A 27,869-nucleotide genomic window follows, 5' to 3' on the forward strand; every position below is an offset into this window, starting at 1 on the left:
GAGCCACCCCTCCCCAAGGCCTGTGCCACCAAAAGGAGATTGCTCTAGGTGAGCAACCCACACCTCAACCCACTGCCCCAGTCCTGAGACCCCTCCTGCACACTAACTCCCACCCAAAGCCTGTGTCTCCAACCCCACATGGTCCCATGAAGTTTATTTACAGCCATTAAGTCAATTAATTGATTCCTACTCTTTCAGCGTGGCAGGCAGGGAGCCAGAGGAGTGAGCAGCAGCAGCAGTGGGAGCCATACATGGTTCCGTAAGAGCCACTTGTGGCTCAGAGCCACCCAGATGGCTTCCAAAATGGTGGTGCCAGGAAAAGGTTTCTGGAACCCTGTTCTGGTATGTTCCACTAGGAAGAAAAAAAAGCAAAAAAAAAAAAAGTACTGAATTAATGTAGCTGTAGTGGTGCATCTTAATTAAACCTGCTTAGTGTACACGTGCCCCGAGTAACCTACTGCAATGTTTAGTGCTGAAACACCTAGAATGCATATTTCAGCTATGACATGGGAGCCATGGAAATCACTGCCCACTCAGATTCCAGAGAAATTTGATTTTACTCTTGAGGTGATTGTTTTACACACTGTTTTCAGTTACACAAATGACTGAGCAGACAGGGATGGCAGCATACTGACTCATGATTGTCAATTTCATTACTCCAATCTGGATAATTTTGTGCATGTTTTAGAAAGAGGCCAGATGTCTCCTGCTCTACTGGTTGATGCCAGACTGGTTTGAAGATTTGTTTTCTTTCTGTTGTAGCTAGGTGAAGCCTATGCCAAATCCAACTAGCTAACAGTACTTCAAACATGTTAGTTAAACAAGGTTGAAAATAACAATAAAGATGCAAAGTAAGTCAACGTAATTAGAAAACACATAACTTTTGCCTTTAAGACAAGGCTTTAGAAAATACAACTATATGCTGAATTTACCCTGCTTTAAGAAGGATAACAATTTCTGCAAAATAAAAACCATTTCTAATATGAAAACCAACTGTGATTGAACTATAATTTTATGTGTAGGACTACAAGATTGTCACAAGCCAGCTTACCAGTACTTTGTATCCAACAATAATGTTGAGACCAAGATCCTCAAAAACTTCTGTGTTGAAGAAGCATCCTCCAAGACGGAATAAGGCAATAGGTAAATACGATGGTAAACTTTCTTGTATTATAAAATGTGTGCCTGAGAGAGGTGATGTGCAAAGGAAATTGCAGGCTTGAGTTCAATACTCAGTAACCAGTCTGTGGAGGATATTCAGCACAAAAGTACATTATTTAAATATCTGGAGCAGCCTAAAAATAACAGACTCCAGCAATTAATCTTTCTCTAAACCCTCCAAAATATAGAACACTGTTAAAAGATGCTTCTTCTCATATCGGTGTCCAGACACTGTCCCCAGCACCCAAACTAGAACTTGAAAAGTCTAGAGCAGGTCATTTCCTCATGGGAGGAGAACACAACAGCAGGGACTCACCATATACGTTTTTAGTTGGTTTTTTCACTCTGCCTACGTCCACATGGCTATTGGTATTTCAGGCTACAAATATATCCCGAGATAGCAAGGCTGTAGCTTTTCCTCACACTTGAAATAGTGTTGGCTTTTTGAGTATGGCATTCTGGTTCTGGTAACCCTCGTCATAATGGAACTTTTGGAATAGCCACTTATTCTGAACTGTGGCGTTGTGCAGACAGCATCAAGTTTGGAAAAAGGAATTTTGAAACAATTTATGCAATTTCCATAGGGCAAATTGCATAAACTATTTCAAAACCAACTCACTGTACACATACAGCCTCTGTGTTTACTCTTTTCTGGCTTACTCTAAACAGATAAGATAGAAGCATCAGCAAAGCTTGCCAGAAACAATTGCACCATCACAACTCCAGCAGAAATCACAGATATTTCTTTGTCGTGACATCAATGTGTAACTGAAGTAATGCAATTTGACCCAGTATTCTCACCGTAACTTGTTAATTCCTGCTGCATTTTTGGATTCCCTGAAAAGTTCCTGCTTCCTGCCCTCTTCCTTCACTTACCTCAAGTCTTAGCCAGAACACTGAAAAAAGTCAATATTACTTTATGGTACTCATTTACTTGTCCTCTTGTGCTTGCTCAGAAGCTAAGTTGGACAAAATGTAACACCCCCCTTTGTTCCATCTTCTCAAGCAGCACAAGTCCAAGAGGATGCTATTCAATTCACCCCACCTTGTATTCAATGCCATGGTTTTGCTATACATTAGATATCATTCTCCTAATGTCTTAAGGCACTGGAGATCTTTTCAGTATAGGGTATTATATGGGACCGGGGGGGACTTAGTACCTCTGTCATGAAAAGTCTGACCGACTGTTTTGTGGTTGTGAGCACAAACGTCTTACTTTAACAGAAAGCACACCATGCTAGCCAGAAGATCAGTGGTAACATTTATAGGGCTCTAAGGTATTTATGTTAACACAGCTTTCACAGACCCCCACTCTATTTTAGTTTGGGTTTTAATATTGGAAACTTATTTTTAAAAAACTACTTTCCCATCGATGAATAGGACTGGCCCCAGTATTTTCAACCAGCGCGTGCACTCCCCTTTTCTGACACTATTTTCATTTGCCTAACAAGCTGAATAGCAATGCACCCCAAAAATGCGGGCTGAGAAAAGAGACTGAAAGAAGAGTGCATGTTGGGCTTTGTTTAGGAATGGAATACATTTTTTATTGCTGCTGGCTATGTGTATGTGTCTGCATCCTTACTTGATTTTTAAGTGATCATAGAAAGAAACTTTGGGGAGGGTAATCAAATAAAGTACATGGTCTATGAATTGCTCTAGACAGTTTCAGCAATACCTCTATGCTCTTGTCAGTTTGTAACCTGAACTACTATATCACAGACGCTCCAGACTGAGGATAATTGGTGTTTCATTGCTATGCTCCCTGGCATTCTGCTCCTTTATTCTCTTTAAAATGCTATTGTTTGATTCTAATTCTTATTTGTATACTATTTCGGGGTCTAGGACTCCCTAGAATTCAAATACCTTTCCTTGTAGCACCTACCCAAGAAGATTTGGGGTCTTTCACCAGTGGTGGCTGGGTCCCCAAAGCAAGTGCTGCAGCTGCAGGTAACAAGCTGCAACACAGGCCACTACCTTGGAGGTTGGTCTTATTTTCAATTTGCAAAACTGAAGCATTAGGCTTGGAAGATTACTATCCATTTAGCCAGGGCCATCCTGAGGGCTAGGCCTAGGGCAACCTGCCCCTCCCCCTCTCCACTCCTGCCTTGTCCCCTTACCACCTCCCAGACCATCCAGGTTGGGGATCACCTGGGGCAAGGTACAGCAGTGGGCAGCAACAGCAGCAGCAGGGGGTTGCCTCTCCTTGATCCACCCAGCACTCACCATGTCAGAGGAATGAGTAGCAGTCTGCTCTGCTCTGCCATGCCCTCATGGCCTACTGAGTCCCACTTCTCTGCAGCTGATGGGGACGAGAGGCCAGTCCCTGCTGCTGTGGAGAGTGGGGCTCAGTGGGCAGGGAAAGCATGGCAGAGCACATTGTCCATGTGTTGAGTTCAGGGGCTGCTGAAGGGAAGCAACCCCTGAAGCTACTGCTACCTTCGGCTGCACCCTGCCCCAGGTAATCCTCCCCTACTCCCATCAGTAAGGTGCCTCAGTTCATCCTATGGACAGGACAGCTGCGCATCTAGCTCTTACTTTACCTATCCCTGAGACTGTGTCTCACTCCAACACACCTGACCAATACATAAGTGTGTATTCATGGACCAACTGACTCCATTCCACCTTGAATTCAACCCTACACATGCAATCTCTTTGTGGCTCTTGCTTCCCAAGTTACATCAGTTTCCTCCAACACAGCTACCCATCAGTCCCTTGGGCCCTCAACCTTTGCACAGCTGACACTCTGTGGACTTAGGACACATCTCTCTCACACATGTACATGTGCACTCTCTCTCTCTTTTAGGATAAATAACATTCAATATCTTCCTTCCTCACACCCATCATGACCTCTGGGTTCAGAACTTTCCATTTACTTGTTCACTTTGGAAAAGCTGGAGCAGATACAAAAGGGAGCATGTGCAAACAATCCTGTTTTCTGCCTCTGTGGGGGCAGGCACACAGAAACTTGTATTCTGTGCTCTGTGCCTCCTCCTACTTTGCCCTGCAGCCTATATGTCACCGGGCTAGATGCCTCCCACCATAATCTGAGATTGGAATAGCTCCAATTGCTCCATCAGCCCCCAGTGGCTACAGGGGGTATTGCATCCTGGAGTAGGTCAGCTGTTTTGTACCGTTATGTGACAGTATTGGTGGGGCTTAGCCCTACTGACAAACAATTTCTGTCTTCAACCGTTTCTTACAGGTGGTGAATTCCAAACCAAAATTAGCATTGGGTTTGGGTTTGTCATTACAAAGACAAAAAGAAAGAGACTGAACTTTAACCAAACCCCCAAAACATAGGTGTCTGAGCCTACTTGACACTGTATTCATGTTTGTGGTTATATTTTAAGATTTGTGTAGTTTTTCCACTTTGCAAGGGTTTCCAGAGGAAAATTCTGTTAAGTAACAAGTCTTTCTATTGTTCTGTGACCCCCAAAACTAACTCAAATTCATTTATGACTAGAACACCAGCAAAGAAAGAAATGTTACATACTGACCAGGGACTCAAAAACCGTGCGTTTTGATTTAGATGAGGATGGTCATTGTAACATATCAATTGAGGATTCACAATCCACTGAAGGTACAGTTTCTCTTTCTATATTAAAATGATATTTATTGTCTAACAGGACACTTGTATGTATTTCCCTGAGCTTGCTTTTGCTTACTCTATATTATCACTCAGCATAAGAAACTTGTAATGCCACTAGTATGATGTACAGTACAAAGACAATTGCAGGCTTAAAGTATGTAGAGCAAACATTTAAATGAAAAGTAAATTATCTTGTTTGCTTGCCACTAGAGTAAAGGACATGTTTGCATTACAGTAGGTGGAGAGGAAGAGAAGCAAACATTGGTAAGAGTGCAGGGAGAAATAAAAGATGATATAGAAACTGTGGGATTTGTGGGATGATTTTTAAGTCCTTCCTGACCTGTGACTTGGCTTGTCTAATCTCTCTGTAAAAATGACACCCTGCCCAGCATTCAGAGAACAGGAGCTACAGGTTTCAGGGGTGGAAATGGAAGAGAGAGAAAATGCAGATAAAATGGTAAGAGTTGAGCAGCCACAATGTGGTGAAGAAGAGTAGAAACACTGCTTGCCTCTAATCATGAATACCAGGTTTGCATAATTTTTGGTGGTGCCCAGAATGGGCCTAAGCAGAGCCACAGGACAGACTGGGGCAATTGCCCTAACCTCTGCACTGTGGGGGCACCAGTTCTTCTGAGAGATGCAGGGTCCAGGGTGGCAGGAGGCCCGATACTGGCAGCAGCTAGAGAGTTAGCCACAGCCCACCACACTCTATTCTGCTCTGCCCTGCTGGTGCCTGGTATTGTTGGTGGAGGAGGTGGATGCCAGAAAGAGGTAGGACAGGGGCTGGAGGGGAGTGTTGGAGTGGACTGGGGCTGGGTTGTTTGCTGCTGTCAGTGTTACTAGTGCCCCAGGCTGTCCTGGGCCCCATGTACCCCCAAAGCACAATGCCTGTTCCAGTTACCCTGCTCTGTCCTATGGATAGGAGGGCTCTGAAGATAGAAAACCAAACACCAGTGAAAGCAAGACCACATTCTGGAATATTCACAAAACAAAACAGCAGTCCCATAGCACTTTAAAGACTAACAAACTAATTTATGAGGTGATGAGCTTTCATGGGACAGGCCCACTTCTTCAGATCTGGAAAATTCAGAAGTGAGTGTGTCCCATGAAAGTTCATCATCTCATAAATTATCTTGTTATTTTTTAAAGTGCTACAGACTGCTTTTTTGTTTTGTGAAGATACAGACTAACACAGATACCTCTTTGTGACTGTTCTGGAATATTGTTGGGGAATGGGCACCATGGGTCCATATAATTCACCACCTATGCCTCTAATGTGCTGCACCAGTGAAAAGTGGTAAATACTTGAGACTCATTTTATTTTACTTTTTTCATAAGATAAAACAACCCTCTCCCTGAAAACTTTTTCATTCTGCAGTGCTAGCTATAGAGCCAAATGCTGTTCTTATGGGAGGGTTTCCCATTATCTAGTCAGCAATTTGTCAAATGCCAGTCAGCAGTCTTTGCTTGGTTAAGGTTAAGTTATGTCTTGTAACCACAGCTGCACAATCTTTACTAGAGCTGCACCAGCAGAAGCACAAAGAGGCCCTGTAGCTTTCAGGAAGCAGACCTGATGCACTGTGCAAGAGAAGGGAGCAGCATGTGCTCCCCTCCACGCTGACCAGATCTGCCATTGCAGAGAGAGGAGCTAGACTTCTGAGGGGCTGGTGCCTATAAAGATGCTAAACCTGAACTGGTGGAGGAGCCCAGTGTTTGCAACTGTGGCCATGCTCTGATTGGAGAATGCAAGCTGGGGTACAAACTACCACTTTCCTACTATTGTATGCTTGTGTAAAAGCAAGACACGACTTGGCCCCTTGCTATTAACAGGCCAGCCATTTACTGTTTACTTACTTTTAGTCATGATCCCTTTTCAGTAGCTTGCAGCTTAAAACTCAGGTTGGTCTCATGCTGCACTCCTGTCTTCATGGATATGTAACCCCAAAGACCATGTGCTAGGGAGAGTGAAGTCTCTGCTCTACAACCTCAGCTGAAAGCCAGCTGGACTTTAGCTCCTGTGGTAGAGCACAGGGCTTTAGCCCCTATGGTTACAGGTCTAATCCCTTTGGCTGACCCCCTGGGTCTGTTGGCATTACAGATATATTCTTAATTATAAAAGACAATGAATAAATATAATTGTTTCCTCCTCACTAATACAAATATCAGGACAAATATGGTCCACAACTCCATTTCAGTAGCAGCATAATAAAGTACAGACACTGTATGCCCAGCTAGGCCTGGTATAAACAGCAGCATAGATGGTGAGGTGCTTCTTAAGCGAGAAAGATCACGCCCTGAGGGTATATACCCAACATGGCTGTTTACACACCTCTGGAGTGCCTACCACCTCCATGTCATTTTTAGCAATTTAGTATCCTCCTGCCTCCCTGGTGCCAGAGCCTTTCCCCACAGCAATAAAGGATCCCAACAACGGAGAAATGCTCTGGCAAGGGAGAGGCAGTGTGGAAATGCCAGCAGTGCCCTACTGCTGAGCCTTTTACCAACTGCTTCCCCTCTACCATAGCCTTTCACTACTGCATGCAGATACACATTGAAGCCTGGAAGCATCCTGACTTCCACTGTCTGTGTAAGAGGCTGCAAGTGTCTGATAAGGCCATTGTATGTATGTTTGAATGCAAAACCATAGTTAAGACTTAGGAGGAAAGGAAACCTGATTCCTTTTGTTGTTACTGCATATTCCAGGAAAGCTGAACTTTGCATTTCTGAAGAATACTTTAAAAATCTTCTTAGTTTGTGACATATGCATGTTTAATTGTGAAAATATTTTTATATTTCAGATATTGCATGGTTAGACATCTTCAGAAGCAGGAGAGCGAAAGATCATGGTAAGATTTTGGTCTCTCAGACCCAGAGAGAACAACTGTGTTTGTTTATATCCAGGCTTGATTTGGAAAAGGCTTTTGATGGACCTTTAAGGGAAGTACAGAAGTTAGTCATGTAAAAAACAAGGTTTTGCTGCCCTTAGTGATTTCTATCTGTCTTAAATTTTTCTATAATGCTTGTCACCGTACTATCAAAGTATTGCTACTACCTATATTAATATTCTGAACATTAATAATATTTAGCATTCAAGCAGCACTATACAAATATTAATTATCAAAACATACTTGTGAGGTAGGGAAGTGTTATTAAACCCCTTTGACCGATGGCCTTAGAGTTTGAATGATTTGTTTAACTCCAATGTTCAGTGAGGCAGAGCTATGTTTATAACAAGATCTTGACTTCCAACTCATGCTTAAGCTTCATGGGTCCACTCCATCCATATTCAAAAATGTTACATAATTAGACACCCTTAGACCTGCTTACACCAAAATACCAATCAAAACAAAAAATCAGTCAAGTAGCACTTTAAAGACTAACAAAATAATTTATTAGGTGAGCTTTCGTGGGACAGACCCACTTCTTCAGACCGTAGCCATACCAGAACAGACTCAATATTTAAGGCATAGAGAACCAAAAACAGTAATCAAAGTTGACAAATCAGAAAAAAATTATCAAGGCGAGCAGCAAATCAGAGAGCAGAGGGGCAGGGAGGGGGGAAGTCAAGACTTAGATTAAGCCAACTATGCCAAAGAGCATTATAGGGGCTCTTTGGCATACTTGGCTTAATCTAATTCTTCACTGCCCCCCACCTGCCCCTCTGCTCTCTGATTTGCTCACCTTGATAATTTTTTTCTGATTTGTCAACTTTGATTACTGTTTTTGGTTCTCTGTGTCTTACATATTGAGTCTGTTCTGGTCTGGCTATGGTCTGAAGAAGTGGGTCTGTCCCACGAAAGCTCACCTAATACATTATTTTGTTAGTCTTTAAAGTGCTACTTGACTGATTTTTTGTTTTGATAGTATATAGGCTAGCATGGCTCCCTCTCTGTTACTATTCAAAATACCAATGTGTATGGGAGTCTTAGGTGGTGTTACAAACATTGGGCAGCTGGAAGAAGGTGTGAAGTGAGGATTCAAGCGGAGATGGCTTCCTCTTACTTGTATCCTCTTTTCATCTGCTTTTCTTGCTACATTCCTCTTGGAATGTGAATTGCAGTCTTACAACTCCCCTAGTTGCATTCATGGATGTGTAAGTTATAAGCTACATCTGAATTTAGCCCACTGAGTGAAAGGATATAGTGCAAGGATAAAGAATCTGGAGTATCTTTCATATTACACTAAATATTCTCCCAGATTTCAAAGTCCTATAATTTATGTGCTGAGGAATATATAAACAGTGTGCTTCATACCTTCTTCTTGCAGACTTAGTCCATCTAAAATGTCATTTTCTTCTTTTAGATTTACTTACATATAAATAGACTGTGTTAGAATGTGCTCCACATTCTAACAAGGATTTTAGAGGGATTCTGTATGCAATGGGTTCGATCATAGGGGTCATCGTGGGGCTGTCACCTGGTGTGCTGATCATGCCACTGAACCCAGCTACCTACCCTCTTGGGTATCCCACCACCCCATCCTTTTGGGCCAGAAGCTCTGGTCTCCTTCAGCCAAGGTACAGAGTTGGGTTAACAGCCCCCCAGCAGAACAACACAGATGCTGAACTAGCTCCGCTTTGGGAAGGCTCAGCTGTAAGACCATGACAGCATCCAGGAACACAACCTTCAGGAGGGACCAAAACCCCAAATAAATCTGTCTTGCTCTGTATAAAAGTCGTACACAATGAAAGCTCATAAGGCTCTCTCTCTTTATCAATGGCTATGTCTATACTACAGCAATCTTTCAAAAGAAGATTTTCTGGAAGAGATCTTCCAAAGAACTTCTTTCAAAAGAGCACATCCACACAAAGAAAAGCAGATTGGAAGATGGATCCGTTGTTTTGATATAGAGCGGCCACACAGCGCCCGTCCCCGCCCCCCTTCAAAAGAATGGACCAAGAATTGAAAAATCCAGCACCATGAGGACTGCTCTTTTGAAGAAGGGCCCCTGAGGCATCTGCATATGTTTTTTTTCCAAAAGAATCTTTCAGAAAAGGGCACTCTTCCTGATCTGGGAGTGGAAGATAGCTTCCAGAAGAAGAGATGCATTCTTTCAGTTTTGGATTGAAAGAGTGCATTTTGTGTGTAGAAGCTCTGTGTGTTGTTTGGAAAAAGGGCCTGCTTTTCTGAAAGTAGACCCAGCCAAGGAAAGACATATGCACAGCTGTGGCTTGATAATAAACAGTGTTTTCTTAAGTATAAAAAGCAGGATTTAAGTGCTTGCAAAAGAAAACTGACAGATCAGAATGAGTCACTAAGCCAAAATAAAGAAGACATGCAAATTAAGCCTAATATGCTAAGAAATGTGTTACATGCAAGTTCTTATCCTAACAGTAGTTCTAACAATCTTTTTCTCAAGAGAGGCAGCCTCCTAGCTTGGGTCAGATCCTTCCTTCTGTTCATTCTTAGATATTTCCAGCAGGGATCTTGGGTAGTAAGTGTGGGCGGGGGAAGCGGAGGGAGAGCTAGGTTTCCTACCTTTATAACTCTTTCGCTCAAGGCAAGAATTCTTTGTGATCAGTTAAACTTTTCTCACCTTGAGTGGAAAAGCACAAAATCAAAAATGGGATCCAGCATCAGATGTCCTGCCAGGACCACCCACAGTTTGGGCTTGCAGGAGAAAAAAACCCATGCACAGATCATTGGTTTCAGTACTGAACCATTATGTTGCTGGTGTATCAATAATAGCTCTCCTTTACACATTTAGAATTATAAACACATTCATACTTCCTCTTTCTAACTTCACATGCAAAAATGATACACGCACAGAAACAGAATATACACATTCAGCTGATTATAACTTTAAAAATGTCAAATTATACATTTTGTATAATGCATCTTAAATTTATGCATAGTCATACTCATAAGTTATTTTTCATCAAGCAAGGGATGGGCCCGTGACACCATGCAATGCTTAGAACACCCAGAAGGCTAACTCAGACATAATTCCTTCCAAGGGTCTCCCACTGAGTAAACATCAGCCACAGTGGGAGGCTGACTGGAAGACCAAAGGGATTAATCTGGTCCATTGATACCACCTCATCTTTAAAGAGTACAAAGTTCTCCAGAACAACAACATCCTGACCCGCTCTTTAAATGCACTGACTTATAAAACTTATAAAGACATTCAGATGCAATGCACCAGACGTTCTAAACTGAAAAAATATCGTCTGACCTGGTAGGACTTAGCCATACTATACGTACTATAGGAATTCCTTTTAAAGTAAGAAATGTAATGTTTGTGGGACCCTAGTTGGTAATTTCTACAGTATCAACATATTTCAGACTACCATTTCCTATAACTTGATACAAGGTATTCACAGTGTATATCCTTTCTCCTTATATGGTCCTTATTAATTTGCCCAGGGTTTTTTTAACTTAAAACTTGGGTTTGACCTTAAGATGCCCAAGAAAAATGGATGTTTTTTCACCTACTGCTGTTAGAATTAGTTAAAACTTTGTACTTCCCTATTGTTTCCCTGGATCTTATATTATTTAGAGAATGTCATTTCAAGTAGGAATAAATCTGACCAACCCATACTCAGCATCAACAATGTTCACCTCATTCACTTTTAAAAGGTGGATTTAAAGCTATGGTTGTTGTTGATAATAAAATTAATTATGTAGTACTTTTTTATAGATCCCAAAGTACTTTACAAAGCTGGTCAGTATTATGAGTGCTTAAGCTAGTTACTATTCTTGTGTATAGCAGTATGCAGTGAAAACTGAATAGAGACTGTCCAGAAGATTTTCTAATTCTGTTTCACTTCACACAAATGAATCGATATTTTAAATTTATACATTAGCTCAGCCGCACCAAAAGTATGGTAAACATTTGGTGACCATGACCCAGCGATCAAAAAATAACTTTCTCCTTTTGGGCAAGCATAAGAAACAACTGTATCTGAAGGTAAGAAGCAGTAAATTTGCCCTTCATCTTTTTGTTAACCTGTCTTTGCCTGTCTTCATCATCTCCAGTTTTTCCAAGATCTTTAGTGTCCCTTCCTGCTTTCATTAAAGGAAATTAGAGGGTTGGCTGCTAGTGCTGGGCTCTGGTGTTCTGATGCTGAGCATCTCCTATCTCTTTTGCTGCTACTCTTGTAATTCATTTCAAATCTCAGAGCATACTGATGTGATATGGCATGCTCTGAGATTTGGAATACAAAGTTCATGAAGAGCACTGAGTAAGCTAGATAGCAAATATTAGTAGACAATCATTTGAGCCTAGTGTGGGAAGTTGGGAAGCTGGGTTGTAGCTTTCATTAGAGAGGGAGAGATTGGTGCAACAGAAGATGGTGTGCAGTAACAGAATGGAGGTGCTCTGTGTAAAAGAGGGTGATTGTGGAGTGGAATATTTTTCTCGAGAGACACTGGAGTTTCAGTACACAGAAAAGGATATTGATCTAAGAAATGAAACCACAGACTTCTGTGCTTTTAAACACTCTTGCCCTGAGATATTATAAGATGGTGGGTTTTGGTTTTTTGTTTTGTTCTCCAAGCCATTCAGGGTTTGTACAAATAAGGAAAAGCAATCAAGGCTAGGTTACCCTCGAGTTAAAAATTAATATCTTTTAGCTTCAGTTAACTGGTTCTGACTGACTCCAGAAGATGTCTAAAACAGATTGCAACCAACTAAAGTAAGATAAAAAGGTGAAAATAGGTGTTTATGCTATTTATGCAAAACAGGACAGTTAGCCTTGATACCCATGAGCAAATCCTATGTCTTTTCCTTATGTTACAGTAAACTCATATCCTGCAACTCCAGAACCGGGAGGTTGCTGGATGTTTAAATATGCCAGTTAATAGAGAGCAGTGGGCGAGGTACAGGAGGGGATCAGTGGCCACCCAATAACAAAATTCAGCTCCTCTCACCCTCCTCCCACCTCCTGCAACAGCTCCCACTCAACAAATCAAACCCCACACAGAGGAAAAACAGGCAGCTGGGGAGAAACAAAGCTGCGGGATCCCCGGTGGGTAAAGGGTGGGGGACCACACCAGCCCTGCAGCTGGGAGCCAACTGGGACGTGGAGCTCCACCAGTAGGTCCAGCCCCAGGGAGCCCCCTGGGGCTGAGGGAACTCCAGCAGCCCCAGGGTTGGGGGCCAGCTGGGGCACAGAGTTCTGCCAGCAGCTCCAGCCCCAAGGTCCATCTGGGGCATGGAGTTCCACTGGCAGCTCCAGCCCTGGGGAACTGGCTGGCTGGGGCTGGCACAATCACAGCAGTCTGGGGGCTGGGAGCCCCTCCAGCAGCTTCGGGGGGGAGGCATGACAAGAGCTGAGTGGGCTGGCCCCATGGGGCAGGGTGTTGCTCACCCACTCAGTTCTGCTTTCAAACCGGGAAGAGGCATCATGTTTGTGCAGGTTATTTGAGAGCTCTGGTTGAACAAACACCAGATAAAACAGTAATAGAGAGGAAGCCGTGATAGTCTATACACTATCAAAACAAAAAGCAGTCAAATAGCACTTACAGACATCAAAACGCTCCAGATCCACAAACCAGTTAGTCAACATTTTAATGGGATGGGGCATTCTGTCAATGACCTAAAGGTATGTGTGTTACTGAAAAGGAATTATCGCACTGTTTTGGAAAGGGAAACGGCCGAGCTGGCTTTTATATTCAAATTCGGCACATTAACACATGGTTTAAATCATGATGGGAACTTTCTGAGTCACTATAGGGGCTTGTCTGCATACTTGGGTCAATCTAATTCTTGACGTTCCCCCTCACCCTTCCACTCTCTGATTTGCTCCTTGATTATCTTTTTCTGATTTGTCCTCCTTGCTTACTGTTTTTGGTTCTCTGTGCCTTAAATATTGAGTCTGTTCTGGTCTGGCTATGGTCTGAAGAAGTGGGTCTGTCCCACGAAAGCTCACCTAATAAACCATTTTGCTAGTCTTTAAAGTGCTACTTGACTGCTTTTGTTCAGATAAAACAGAGTTTACTGTAAATTTGAAAAGCTTTTTTAAAATTTACAGGTCAATTTTTATGGAAAGTATTTTGTGAGAGCACAAGTAAAGGTGCTCTGGCTAGCTCAGTTGGTAGAGCATCAGACTTTTAAATTACTGTCATACCCCGAGATACACCCATTCAGGTTATGAGAATTCAAGTTTACGTGGAGTTTGATTTAAAACCCCTACCCTGTCTTACGAGGCATTTCCTTGAATTTATGAGGACCAAATTCAATTTCGTGCACCTCAGCGGGATGTGGACGCCCTGCAGCGGGAGAGAGGCTGCAGCTCCAGGCAACAGCTGCCTACAGCTGCATCCTGCCCGGTGCATGTCTCTGCAGCGCCCAGCGGCGGTTTCCCAGAGCCCCCAGCCCAGCCTTTACCTGTGGCTGGTCTGGGTCTCTGCCTCGGCTCATGTCTCGGTGCTCGCGCGAGACATGGCTGCTGGTCACGCAGCCCATCCCGTCCCCGCCCCTGCTGCTTGCTCCCTGGGCGGCTAGGGGGTTGCCGCTGCCTGCCCTGCGCATCTGTGCCTCGGGCGCCCCTTGCCATCTGTGGCGTTCCTTTGCATTTAGTGCCTCGGCCGCTGCTGGCGGGGCCTCTCTGACGCACAGCCCTGCACGAGCGAGGCATCGCCCCTTGCCAACTGGGGGCCTCCTGTGCCTGCCTAGCTCCCTGTGCAGCCAGCCCCTGACACTGCCCCCTCCCCACTTAACCTAAGCCGCGCTCAGGCCGGTCTGCCTCCCTGTGCCCTGCTCTGGCCTGCCCTCCCCATTGCACCGGCCCTGCTTCTGCAGCTGCAGGCAGCTACCCGGCTTTGTGCTGCCCTCCTAGGCGCTCTTCCATTTCCATTCCCCTGTCTCTGCAGGTAAACAGACATATTGTAGAGTAATTAATGAAGGGAAAATGCCTTGTTAGGTTGTGTTATGATAACTAATGTTAACTATTGAAGTAATTGTGTTCATTTTAATGGGATTTGGTGTTGTTTTAGCGTAAATGGATGCAAATTTTGGGGCTCAGGAACTCATACAATTTTTTCCCATTGAAATTAATGGTAAATACATTTTCGACTTACAAGAATTCGCCCTAAGAGGAGTTTTTCAGGAATGAATTACTATCATAAGGTGGGGGAAGACTGTACAAGAGAGTAAGCACTGATAAGAGATTTACTGGTTCAGAAAGCACAAATTGCTTGTTTGAAATCAGTACTACAGAATCTGGAAAGATTTGACCCATGCACTTGAATCGTTGCTACTGCCAAATGAACTGGTTTGAAGTACAGCATTCCCTAATGTAGTTAATACATGATTCCAGCCAGTGCTCCCTGTAAGCTGAGTGCTTGGGTGGCCACCCAGATGAAATTCAGGTGCCACCCAGCTAATTATTAGAGGGCCCACAGCCAGCCACAGCTGGCTTTATGTGTTTTATGGTAGTTTCTCTGAACTGACAACATTGCAAAGTCAGTGGGCCTTATTCTGCTCTTGAAAGATATGAATATCTTTGTTACTCTCAGTTGCCATAGATTAGGTTCTTCCTGGCTGTAAGATACTATGGAAATATAATAGAAACATGGTTCAAACCCATCCATGCTGCAAAATGGAATTGCGTTTTGAACCAAGTTGAAGAACTGCCTTATGGTAACTGGTCTCCATCTGGTTCATTCTGCACTGCATGTGGTCACTAAATCTTTTAAAATATCTTTGACATTTCCCATAAAAGGGATGGCGATAGTTACATTTAGAATTAGTTAGTCACTGATGATACACCCAGTGGCTAATCAGATCAGAATGGGAAGGGTAATGCACCAATATTGGTGGCTGTCTCTTTACAGGTCTTTAATCCAAATGGTAAGAATTCACCTCATGCAGTGAGAGAAGACGAGAAGGAAGAGCCTGCTGATGGAATTCCTGACCCCCAAGAGGTATGTGGCCAGCCAAATAAATGTGTGTATGTGCACATACCTGTGCAATGGGTGGAACTGTGCAAGGAGCACAACCCTGATGTTTCATTCCCATTTGCTATAAACTATATCATTTGTATTTCACCAATTAACAGTACTCCTATTCTTCCTTATTTTTAACGTGAAGTGAGACAGTAACAATATCTGACCTCTGAACTGGTCATATTATAGGAGTGTATCCATCAGTTCAGATTCAACATTTAGCCTTAGACTAGAACTTAGAAGATACCCAGAAGTTTCCCTAAAGAAATTACGAAGGACTGGAGTTTGGCAAGGCCAGATATGTTGGCAAGCAGAGTCATCCAGTACAAAAGATAAAGTTCCTATTGCAAATACATATCACAGCTAGAACAGAAAGAAGAAAGGGTGAAGGAGGGACTCTGATCTGATGGCTACATATGCTTATGAGAAGGCCGACTTACAGGGAAGGAAAACTGTCCCATTCTCACTAGTAGTGAATCCACTCATCTGAAGTCAGAACTACTGGGAAATAACAAGCAGTAGACCCAGAAAAGGGAAGCCGACAGACATCAAAAATAAACCAGAAATTCAGAATGAACTACCCTGCAGGACCTTGATATTTAAATTGTACTAGTAGAAGACTATGAAATAACATTGCAATGTCTTGTGATTATTATGTGAACAGACAACTTGGTGTCAGATTCCCACATTTCAGTGTAGAAAGGCTGTTTTTAACTGGCCTGAGTTGAAGTGAATAAGGTAATATGGATGCACAAAAATAGATTAACTTTAGCTAATATTTCCCTGTACAGACATCCCAATCCAGTGGAAAATGGAAGTTTCAGACAATTTAGCTTTTATTAAAATCATTTATATTATGGTAGCACTTCAAAGCACAATCAAGTTAATTTAATACTCTTCAAATTTAAATGGACAAAGTAGTCTTTTATTGCACCAACTTATCTTGGGAAAAGAGACAAGCTTTCAAGGTCTGCACAAATCCAAATATCAGTCTCTCCACTTAAAGACAATAAGATTTAGACTGCATAGGTTAAGGTACAGACATTCCCTAGAACACTTCCTCTTTCTGGGACAAAAGTCTAGAAAATAGTTTCCTCTGCAATTTTGGAACAAGTCTCTGAATGAGAGATACAGTAAAAAGGGAAGTCCAAAGATTAGAGGGTGAGGAAACTTTCCTGTTCTGAAGAGGACAAGGCTTTAGAGGTCTGAAGTCTCTGACAATTTTAAGATGTCTCTACTACACTTTAATTTGATTTTCCACTGGTGTACATAAAGAAAACAGGTCAGGATCATTTTAGTCAGAGGCAGCTATTCCTAACAGAACTGTATGGGATAAAACCAGGATGCCTGATAAATGAAAAGTATTATATGTTAAAATGTAATAGGTTTCACCATCTTCTTTGTAACTTTTAACTTCAGATATCTTTTAGAAACTGAGGCCTTACTGTACATGCATCACTTTGTGTGTTTTTCATAGCTGACTGAAAAAAGTCAAGAAAATCTGCTGTTCATCATGCATCAGAATGATGAAAAATCAGTGAAGTTTGAGTGTTATCGGGATAAGAATTACTACCTTCATGTGAACAAGGACTCAGTTGATATATGCAAGATGGACGCGCGAGATCCTGGTGGAGGAAAAGACTTTGATTTCATGGTGAGATATGTGTGATATATATCCCTCCCCCTCCCCAACTCCAAGCTTTGCAATGTCTCAAGTATCTACACAGCACAATGAGTCAACATAAAAAAGACACAAAAGGAGACTGAGATCACGGGGGATTGCATTCCTTAATTTGTATAAAGTTTTTCTAAAGCCTTTGTTACATGGCTGACTATTTTTTATGTCTAAGGGAGAGGTCAGTTTTGGTTTTAAATATACTACAGGTTGAACCTTTCTAATCTGGCACTCTCTTTTCAGGCAACATCCATAGTCCAGCATGATTTTAGTTAGTCCAATGACCACTTGTCATGGGAACAGCTAGGTTTCTGTAAAGTTTGTTTATAGCCACCACTTCTGGCTCTCAGGCTGCATCTACACTACAAGATAAATGAGGATTTAAGGCAGTTAGCTCAATATTACCACATGACTGTCCTCACTGTAAATACCATTAGCTTGATTTTCGGAGCACTAATATCAAGATTACAAAATTGCAGTTACCTGACAGGTCTAGCGTCAAGCTCGAATTCAGAAGTTCGAGAAAAGGTCAATGTGGAAGCACCATGTCTTAAAATCAAATTTATTAGCCTCAACAAGTGTCCCATATGTATCCCATAAAGCTATTCTCTGCTCCTGGCTCCCATCTACTAGTGGGAGCTGGGAAAATGACCAGGGTAGCTATGCTGTTAGTTTCCCAGGTCTCCCAAGCTGCGGGGACCCAGGAAACCGACAGCACTGCTGCACCTGGCTCCCAGCTCCCTGCTACAGTAAAACCTTGATTTTATGGACCCCAATTTAGTGGACTTCAGAAACAATTGACATCCCCTATTGTTCCTGAAGCCCACTAAATAGGAGTCAGTAAAATCTTAGAAGTCCCTCACACCCAAAAATTAAGGGACTTACCTGCTGCAGCTGCAGGAGCCTCTGTCGCAGCCACCTCCTTTGCCAGAGCCGCCACCTGCATGGTGGCCCCTGTAGCCCCCCAGAGCCCGGCAGCTCCAGTTGGGCAGGGCCAGGCCCCCTGTGGCCAAGCAGCTCCAGCAGTGTGGGGTCAGGCAGCTCCAGCCACTCAGGGCCATGTGTCCTGTGGCAAGACAGCTCCAGCTGCACAAAGCCAGGGCCCCTGTGCCCAGGTTCCCCGCAGCCAGGTGGCTCCTTCTGTGGCAGGCGCAGGAGGCTTTGGCTGTTCAGGGCTAAGCACCCCACTGCCAGGTGGCTCCAGATGTGTGGGCCAGATGCCCATGGTCAAGTGCCCACCCTGCAGGTGCCCTTGGCTACCTGCAACCAGGTGCCCCCAGCCAGTGGGCTTGAGCAGCTCTTCCACCACAGCCAGCGAGTGGTAGGGGTCTGGGTTTTTTCGGAGAAGGTTTTTTTTGGTGTGATTGTTTTTGGGTGATGTTGGGGGGGTTGTTTTGGGGAGGTTGTTTTTTGGGGGGAAGTTGAAGTGGGACTGGGGCTGGGGAAGCCTGCAGGGAGGGGGAGTAAACCCTTGCATTTAACAGACTACCGGGAAGAATGGACAGGCCTTCTCCCAATTAGTTCATTAAATGCGGCGTTTACTGTACTCACGGGAGCAGAGAAACTGACCAGGGCTGCTGCGCTGTCAGTTTCCTGGGTCCTCCAAGCTGCAGGACTGGGAAACTAACAGCATTGCTGCACCTGACTCCTAGTTCTTGGCTCAGAATGCAGGGCTGAGGGAACTGTGGAATAGTTTCCCACAATGCACTGCTGCAACAGTCGATATTTGGTGATTTCAGTGTGGTAGCAATATGTCGAATTTGTTGGGAGCCTGTGGGAAGTGAGGATACTCAAAATCAAATTTTAAAAAAACAGCATTATAAAATCGATTTTAATAAATTCGAATTTATGTGTTAGTGTAGATGTAGCCTCAGTGTTCTGTGCTGATATTTAGCTCTAATTTACCCCTAACGTTTTCTAAGTGCCTGTGAGCACTGGGAGTGTTGCAAATGCTGCCAGAAAATATGGACTTCCTGTGGTCTGGCAAATTCTCTTGGTCAGCACCAATCGAGTTCTGAAAGTGCCCAGACTAGAGAGGTTCAATCTGTATATTGAGTGAAGTATGTAACTTTGAGGAGGTGTGGCTAACAATGTTCAGATAAAAGCAGTTTCTTGGTAACTTTTTTGTAGACATTCTGTTTGTACTTTAAAGGATGCTGAGCTGGAAAGGAAGAACACAGCAGTAGGGAGCCAAAGACAGGAAGAGAGAGAATTACTGAAAAGACAAAATAGAAAACACCTTTAATTTTATATTTTGTAACATGAACTTTTATTTCTTAAATGTCCCACATGAATTCACATGTAAAATATGGAAAGAAATAACGATTTAGCAGCCACTACATGCACATGAATATAGGTGCACAATGTACTCACTTTACTGCACCAGCAATTTTCCCCCACCTCTGAGATCTGAAAAAAAGAGCATAAAGTCAGGCATATGTGCTGACTCCAAGGGTAGTTCAGGGCTACAACACCCATGGAAAAAAATTAGCAGGTGCTCAGCAATGTTCCCTCTACTTTTCTTCCATCCATGTGCAGAATAAATTTTGTTATGTGCATCAGGTCATATGTGAATTGTATCACCAGTAGATACACATGCTGCTGGATGTGGGCACTCTGCCAATCAGCAGGGTGGCATTTGAATCTCTTCTGGGTGGTCACCCAAGCACTCACCTCACAGAGAACAGTGGTGCTTAGCAGGCCACTCCCTCCTTCCCAGTACCTGCTGCCTGCCAGCAGCCCCTGCCGATCAACTCCTCCTCCTCTTTCCCACCACCTAGTGCCCACAAATATCAGCTTTTTGCAGTGTAGAGAAGGCTCTGGGTTGTAGTGGGAAGAACATGGAGGGGGTGCACTCATGGGAGGGGGGCAGGAACAGGTGGGGTGGGAACTTGGGGGAAGAAATGGGGGGGCTGGGGCATAGCAGGGGCAGGAAAAGGCAGGATGGGGGAGGAATTAATCAGCTGAGCAGCATTTGAATCTCTTATGAATGGCCACACAAGCGCACAGCTTACAGGAGACACTGCTGAGATACAGAGCAAGTACAAATTAGTGTGAACACATTTTGAAATAAGTGTAAGAATAAATGAGTTCAAAACATTAACTCAAGTTTCTTACCTTGGGCTTGCAGTAGGCCTTATGCAAGACACAGCCATCTGTAATAGGCAAAGAAACAAACCAAAACTATCAAGTACTGGACCTAGACATCATGGCTCTGATTCTCCATTTCCCAGCAATTACCTAATTATTTACCCAGTGAAAAGAAGGTGTAAAATACTGTCATTTGATTTTGTTGCCTATTAAACTCATTTTGCTCTTTTGTAAATGACTGCACAACAACAAACCAGGCCTTAAATATCAGATGTTACACAACTGCTCCAGGACACTGTATGGGTGCATCTGCATTAGCACCCTTCTTCAAAGGGGGCATGCGAAGCAGGCAGGTTGGAGGAGGCTAATGAGGTGCTGCAATGCTTATGCAGCACCTCATTAGCGTGAGGCCTGCTGCGGGAAGTTGCTAACTTCGAAGCGCAGACAGGCAGTGTAGCTGCAGGCACTTCGAAGTACCTGCTTTACTCCCAAAATGAGCACTGGCTGTCAGCACTTTGAAGTTAGCAAAGTTCCTGTGGCAGGCATTAGGCTAACAAGGTGCTGTATATGCATCGCAGCACCTCATTAGCCTCCTCCGACCTGCCTGCTTGGAATTCCCCCTTCAAAGAAGGGGGCTGGTGTCGACGCACTCTATGTGTAGCTGCAAAATTAGCAAAACAATTCACAGATCACACAGCACTTGCTGAGAGTGTTTGTGTGGACATAGTACACTGTGTGCATCTTAAACAAGAAACCTGGTGTGGAGATTCAGTCATACTTTTCTGTTGCAACCAAGCAACTCTTTAATAGAAAAGGTTTCAAAGTTGTATGAGACCATGGAAGAACAGAAACAGAACTTAAGTTTTCCCACATAGCCATGCATAATGCTACGGTTGGGCAAACAGCCTGTTATACTCTTTAAATGGAAAATGTGTGCCAAACCTGTGAAGAAACCAAAGAGCTTTTGTTGCTCAATAAACAGTTAAGAGATTCTGATATAACCCCCCCTCTTTTTTTGACCAAACATTCTTGTGGGTCCAGATGTATGATCTGAAGCAAGTGGAAGACAAGTATTGACTTCAACGTGCATTGCACTGGATCTTAAAGATTTGAAATCTCCATGGGATGACCCAAGAGCTGAGAGAATTAAACTGATAAATAAAATTATGTTATGTTGCACACTCATGAATTAAACTGAATGTCATGATACAACAGTATTTCAAAACTATACATTTATCTGAGAGCAAGGGCAGGAGAACAAAGAACCTAATTCAGACTGAATATTTGAAAAGTGCTTCCAAGTACAATTATTTTGGGTTCACTCTGTGTCTGTACAGTCTGTTGTGCCACTGATTAATATTAACAATATGATTATTCTATTCATGTACAAAACACTTCCTCTAGTAGCTAAATTCATAGAACTGCTCTTTCACTGGTCTTTGGATGAAGCTGATAGTGAGTTAAAGTCACTGGAAAGAGTCTTCCTGACTTGTATGGCCTTTGAATAAGCCTTTACTAGAAGTCTGATGTGATGCCATATGTAGTTATCTCGCATTTGTATTGTTTACGTGAACAGACTCATATTCTTTCACTCCTTCTATCTCAAATATTTAACAAAATAAAGCTCCTTTCTAAAATACGTTGTGTTTAGGGAAAGAAGCAAGAATAAAATACAGCACTGTTAATTCCTGTCAGGATTTAGACAGATATTGGGGTTGGATACTGTAATTTCACTGACAAACCTTCCTGAAAACACAGAACAAATAGTAAATTCATTATCACCATCTATAAACAAAATTCATAGTAAAATAAGTGAATTGTTGGGCTCTGATCTAATTTACTTAAGCAGAAAATGTGAACTAACACTTTCAAAAGTGCCCAGTGATTCTGAGGGCCCAACTTGATGTATCTGGGGTCTGATTTTTCAGATTGTTGAGGCAGAACACATGTGAAAATCAGACCTCTCAAGTCTGGCAGCCAGAATTAGTGGGAACTTTTGAAAATTTAAGCCCTAACATTTAACAGTTTGAAATATATAATCCAATAGTTAAAAAGAATTGTAAAATTTCTTATAGATCTGTTCTGAAAACATGGATAAACTGCAGCAATGTGGGCCATTTTACTTTGTGGATACTATTACAAACAAATATTTTGTATAAAGTTCTTTTATCTAATTCAAATGTTTTTCATAAACTGGGTACCTTCCTTTCCTAAGTGTTTAGACAGTGGGGCTGAAAGAATTGCCTAGCCCCTTGTCAAGGTGTTGGGGCTGGGGTCAGGGCCCTGTGCACTGGAGGTGGAGGAGGCTTCACATGGAATCGGGATGTCTGAGGACAGCTAGCCCTCAGTGCTGCTGGGATCATGCTGAGCTGTGTGCCACCCCAGCCATGCCTCAGAGCATCCTGGAGTGTCGTGCTCTAGCAGTGATTTAAAAAGCCAAGGGCTCCAGGTGTTGACTCTGTTGAAGTAGTTGCAGCCAGAAGCCACAGGCCCTTTTGCTCCTTCAGCACACCCCTCCCCACCGCCACCGTTGTCAGGCCTGTGATTTGGAACTTCATTTTAAATGTCATGTAAGCAAAGACATGATGCTTCTGATTTTATGTAAACTGCTGTCTGCCATTCTGACAAAACTAGTGATTTATGTATTTTTCTTGTTAGAGGCATTAATTAATCATTATGCTTTTTACAGTATACTTGAAAATAAAGCATGCTGGAACAAGAAAAAGAAATAGCCGACTGGTTTGTAATTTCCTAGATTGAAGATAGTTGGCAATTTTCAAACATTTTCAAAGGGACATTACTAAGGGTGCAGAAACAAACCATTGTTTGCATAGGAAGGATAGGTAGTACGGTAAAGGACCAACATAGCTTAACAAGGAGATCTTGACTGACCGAGTAATCAAAAAAGAATTGTGTAACAAGTGTAAACTAGGTCAAAGTACAAAGAAGGAACGTAAATAACTAAAACAGGAATGTAGCAGCAGACCTTGCCAATTACAAAGGTGAAAGTGAAATTTTTGGGAAGAAGGGTCCTCCGGAAGAAGCACATCCTTCTGGAAGCCCCCTGGGGCCGTGCTTCTACACAGCGTTTTGGAGCCTGGAAGAATGGTCTTCTGGACTCAAATCACATGACATTATGCTAATGAGGTGCACAGAATTTGCATCTGCACCTCATTAGCATCTTTCACTCCGTGTATTAGCATGCCACTTCTGAAGTGGCTTGTGTAGAAACAGCCTTAGTGCTCTGTGCTGTTATTTAGTTGTAATTTACCCCTACATGTCTTCTAAGAGTCCAGGAAGCAGTGTAACTTGGTAATGCTGCTAGACAGTACAGTATTAACTTTCTCTGGTCTGGCAAATTCTCTTATTTGGTGCCGGTCTGGCCCCAAGGGTGCCAGACTACAGAGGTTCAACTTGTAACTTTCAGATATTCTTCCAATATCCTCTCCTCCATGATTAGGCAGGAGGGGATTGTGATGTTGGTGCATTTCATATTCTTTATGGAAATATGCTTATAAATATGCATAATTGGAAAATGCTTTACAAAAAATACTCTGTGTGAGGTATCATTTTGAAAGTTATAATCTGATGAATTTGGGGGCTGGACTAGATGACTTCCTGAAGTCCCTTCCAGCCCTAGAATTCGATGATTCTATGAATGTACCTGCCCATCAGGAATGACAATGAAGAAGTCAAATACAGAACTAAAAGACAATTGAATGGGGGAGAACTGTCTTCCCACAGTCATGCTATATAGTAGTCATGCTATCAAAACTAAAAAGCCGTCCAGTAGCACTTTAAAGACTAACAGAATAATTTATTAGGTGATGAGCTTTCATGGGACAGACCCACTTCTTCAGGTCTGTCCCACGAAAGTTCATCACCTAATAAATTATTCTGTTAGTCTTTAAAGTGCTACTGGACTGCTTTTTTGTTTTGATGGTGTATAGACTAGCACGGCTTTCTCTCTGTTAGTAGTCATGCTACTGACTAGTAAATTCTGTGGTGCTACAAAGACATGTCGCTATGTCACCTGATGCTGAGACCCATCTGGGTCCTTGTACTTTTCCACTGAAAGTGAGAAAAAGTTTAAATTGACCACAAAGGATTCCTGCCTTGGACAAAATCTGTATAAAGGTGGGAAACCAAGAAATAGGGGCTGCTGCCAGATGCCATGACACCCCCGCTTACCACCCAAGACTACTGCTGGAAACATATAAGACTGAGCAGGGGGAATGAGCAGATCCAGGCATAGAGGCTTTCCAGCTTGTGAGAAAAAATTATTAGAAGTACTGTTAGGGTAAGATATTGCATGTAACAAGTGTCTGTATTAGTGTGTGTATTAGGCTTAGTCAAGTGTTTTGTAACCCACAATGTTCTGTCTGCTATCTTTTATGACCATTTAAATCCTACTTATATACTTAATAAAATTTTTGTTTATTAATAACATGGTGTAAATAATTATTACCTGGAGAAAGGGCAGCAGCTATGCAGATTTATCTTGACATAAGAAAGAGGGCAGACAGTATGAGCTTGCTCTGTGTAAAACTCTACAAAGAATAAGATGGATTTAACTGGGGTTCTGGACCCACAGGGGCTGTTTAACTGGGTGTCATGGCAAGTCTCTTTTGACTAAGCTTTTCCAGAGCTTTTCTCTGTCTCAGGGTCTGTATTACTCTGCTGTGGGCTCTGACTCCCATCTGTGTGCCAGTGATGATGGGGGTTGCGGGCCTGGCTCAGCAGGACAGAGTGGTGGACAATGTTCCCGCTAATCTTTTCCATCCATGTGCAGAATAAATTGTATGTGCACTGAGGCATGCGTGAATGTGTACCAACTGTAGAAACAAAATACCTAACAGTGGGTGCTTTGCCAATCAGTTAGGCAGTATTTGAATCTCTCCTGAGTCATTGTACAAATGCACAGCTTACAAGGAACACTGGTGGTGGGGCACCACAAAGGCCAGGTAGGCAGGCTCAGAGGTATTTCAGCACATCAAGTGACAGTTTCAAGATCTCTTTGACCAAACCCCTTACAGTGGTTGCTCCACTAGATAGCTACTCTATTAATTTTGACTCCCAAGTAACACTACAGGGTGACTAATAGGCATGTTAAGTAGCCATCTTATGGTGGGTTCTCAAGGTTGTAATATGTTTTGCTGTATTTTGTAATATTACATACCAAAATAATTTAGTTTAATATGAATAATATTAATTACCCAAACCAAACAACTCAGACATAAAATATACCTGAGTAGCAGCTTCCTTAGGGTCATGTAGGAAAAGATAAAACCTTCTAGCATATCAGGCTTTTTTTTTTTTTTTTATTTTGAATTAGTTATTTTCCAGCATGATTGGGTTGAGGGAAACACATATAGGATTTACTTTTTTTTCAAAACATACCTAGCTACTAAAATCTAGAAAAAAACAGCAGAATTCTTCTCCTTTCCAAACACAAATACACATTTTTGTAGGAACAGACAAGGGAGTTATTTTATGTGTCTGCAACAATCCAATGAAAATGTCTCCATCCTTGTTCCTTTATATTTTTAAAATTATTATGTCACAGCTGAGCAAAACCATTCTAACATACCAAGAATGAACAAAAATAATAAAGAAGGTCCAGTCTTGCAACCACACACAACTGAATGTCTCCTTGCTGACTTCACGCTAACAGGCTCTATGATCAGTAGCAGTATTTTCAGGCTTGTGCTCAATCAAGCAAAAGCCCATCCAATGCAGAGTAAAAGCCTGAGCAGTGAAAAATTCCCCCAGTCATAAAGAGCAGGAGAAGCCACCTCCTAGTAAACAAGTGACAGGAAATTGTAATATTTTTTTTCTTATTAACATCAGGATAATTTTTAAAGTAAGACATTTATAAATACAGCATACTTTTCTAATTCAGGAGTTTTAATGTAACAAACATGTTAGCGCTGTGTCTCATAAAATTTTCTCTGTTCATATTTCTAAAGCATGCAGAATATAAAGTAAGTACATTCCATTACATACCACTGAATTCTGGCCATCCATGTATAACACCTATTACAAAATCAGTTGTCAACAGAAAGAATGACTATATCATGGTTTTTTGAAAGAAAACAATGCACAGTAGAAATGTTATTCCAATTACCTTCAAAAATCATCATAATCTAATGTACTTAGTCAAATAAATCAGATAATACTGTACATTTGTGTTGTACATATAATGACAGGGATAATCAATACTATTAACGTATAGGTTTTCTTTCATAGTTATCAAAATCTTGCCCTGCTGGCTGGGTGCATTCTACATGATCAGTTTCACTCTCTACAGTGCTATAATTCAACCCAAGAGCAAGCACTATGAACAACTCTACCATTTCTGTGGTTTGCATATGCTGGCTAATTATAGAGTGAATGTTCAGATTCATACACAGTGGAGGTGTGAGGAGTGCAAATGCCCCCCCCTCATCCCCTATGGGCCTTCCCTTCTCCACCCCAACCCTGAAGCCTGAAGCTCTCCCCAGCCAGCCTGGCTGGTGATTACCTGGGTGGAGGTTGAGTGGCAGATGGCAGCAGCAGCTGCATCCCTCTCCCACACACTCATCCTGCAGTACTTTCCTACTGCCTCCAGCCTCACTGGCTGTACTGGGCAGCTGGAGACCTCCCAACTGCCTGCTTCACAGTTCAAGATGGGGTGCACCATGGTTAAGGTGACCATCCATGCTGTTTTAGCCAGGACAGTCCTATGTTTCAGGTGCCAGGAGGTCATCCCCAACTTATTTTAACAAAGCGGCTAATTGTCCTGTATTTACACCCCCTGCTGAGCTGCCCTTTCCCCAGGTCAGTGCAGCTTCAGCTGCTGGCCAGCCCATGGAGCATGTACTCAACAGTCACGTGTACAGGCAGCAGCAGGAGAGGTACCCAGCGGGGGCCATGCCATAGCTTAGTATGACGATATGTTGGGCCAGGGCAGTAGTGTGTGGTATGATGTCCCCCGCACCAGTCCTTATTAAGATTTTAATGGGACCTGGTGCCCTGGGCAACCATCCAGCTAGCCAGGTACACACACCTTCCCTGGCAAGGCAGAGCTGCAGCCCTGCTTCCCATCTCCCCTCAGCTTGGGGAGAAGCCTGGAGCCACACCCACAGGACTACAGCCCCATTCCCAGCACCCCGTGGTGTACAGAGAAGCCAGGAGTCATACAGGCAAGGTCTCAGACCCGTTCTTAGCTCCCTGCAAAATGGGAAGAAGTTGGGAGCCTCATCAGCTGGACTATAGATTCATTCCCTGCTGGGAGCCACACCAGCAGGGCTGCGACCCTGTTCCTGGCCCCTGGAGGCGTGGGGCAGCTGCAGAGGTCCCCCATGGAGTTGCAGCCCTGTTCCCAGTGCCCAGAGGTATGGGTCATCTGGAGAACTCCCCCCCCCAACCCCGTTTTCATAGGGCAACTGTTCCTGCAACCGGGGAGCTTCCCTGTGAGGCAGCA

The 27,869-nt window shown here is 42.9% G+C and overlaps 1 protein-coding gene across 4 annotated transcripts in view; it reads left to right on the forward strand.

Moving 5' to 3' along the window:
• The window catches only part of LOC142013473 (uncharacterized), a 62,398-nt gene that overhangs the window by 12,985 nt on the left and 21,544 nt on the right, over positions 1-27,869 (forward strand). For 2 of the 4 annotated variants that reach the window (XM_074994873.1, XM_074994874.1), the window contains 7 exons: positions 1,023-1,143; positions 4,625-4,741; positions 7,549-7,596; positions 11,556-11,659; positions 15,529-15,618; positions 17,117-17,293; positions 19,467-20,175. In XM_074994873.1, the coding sequence (XP_074850974.1) occupies positions 1,074-1,143; positions 4,625-4,741; positions 7,549-7,596; positions 11,556-11,659; positions 15,529-15,618; positions 17,117-17,293; positions 19,467-19,559 (699 nt within the window). In that variant the 5' untranslated portion in view covers positions 1,023-1,073 and the 3' untranslated portion in view covers positions 19,560-20,175. Of the gene's footprint in view, positions 1-1,022; positions 1,144-4,624; positions 4,742-7,548; positions 7,597-11,555; positions 11,660-15,528; positions 15,619-17,116; positions 17,294-19,466; positions 20,176-21,445; positions 24,852-27,869 lie in introns of those variants that run through there. The other 2 variants (XM_074994875.1, XM_074994876.1) reach the window with 2 other exon arrangements.

The sequence above is a fragment of the Carettochelys insculpta genome, chromosome 5 (genome assembly GCF_033958435.1).
Source record: "Carettochelys insculpta isolate YL-2023 chromosome 5, ASM3395843v1, whole genome shotgun sequence".
NCBI lineage: Eukaryota > Metazoa > Chordata > Testudines > Carettochelyidae > Carettochelys > Carettochelys insculpta.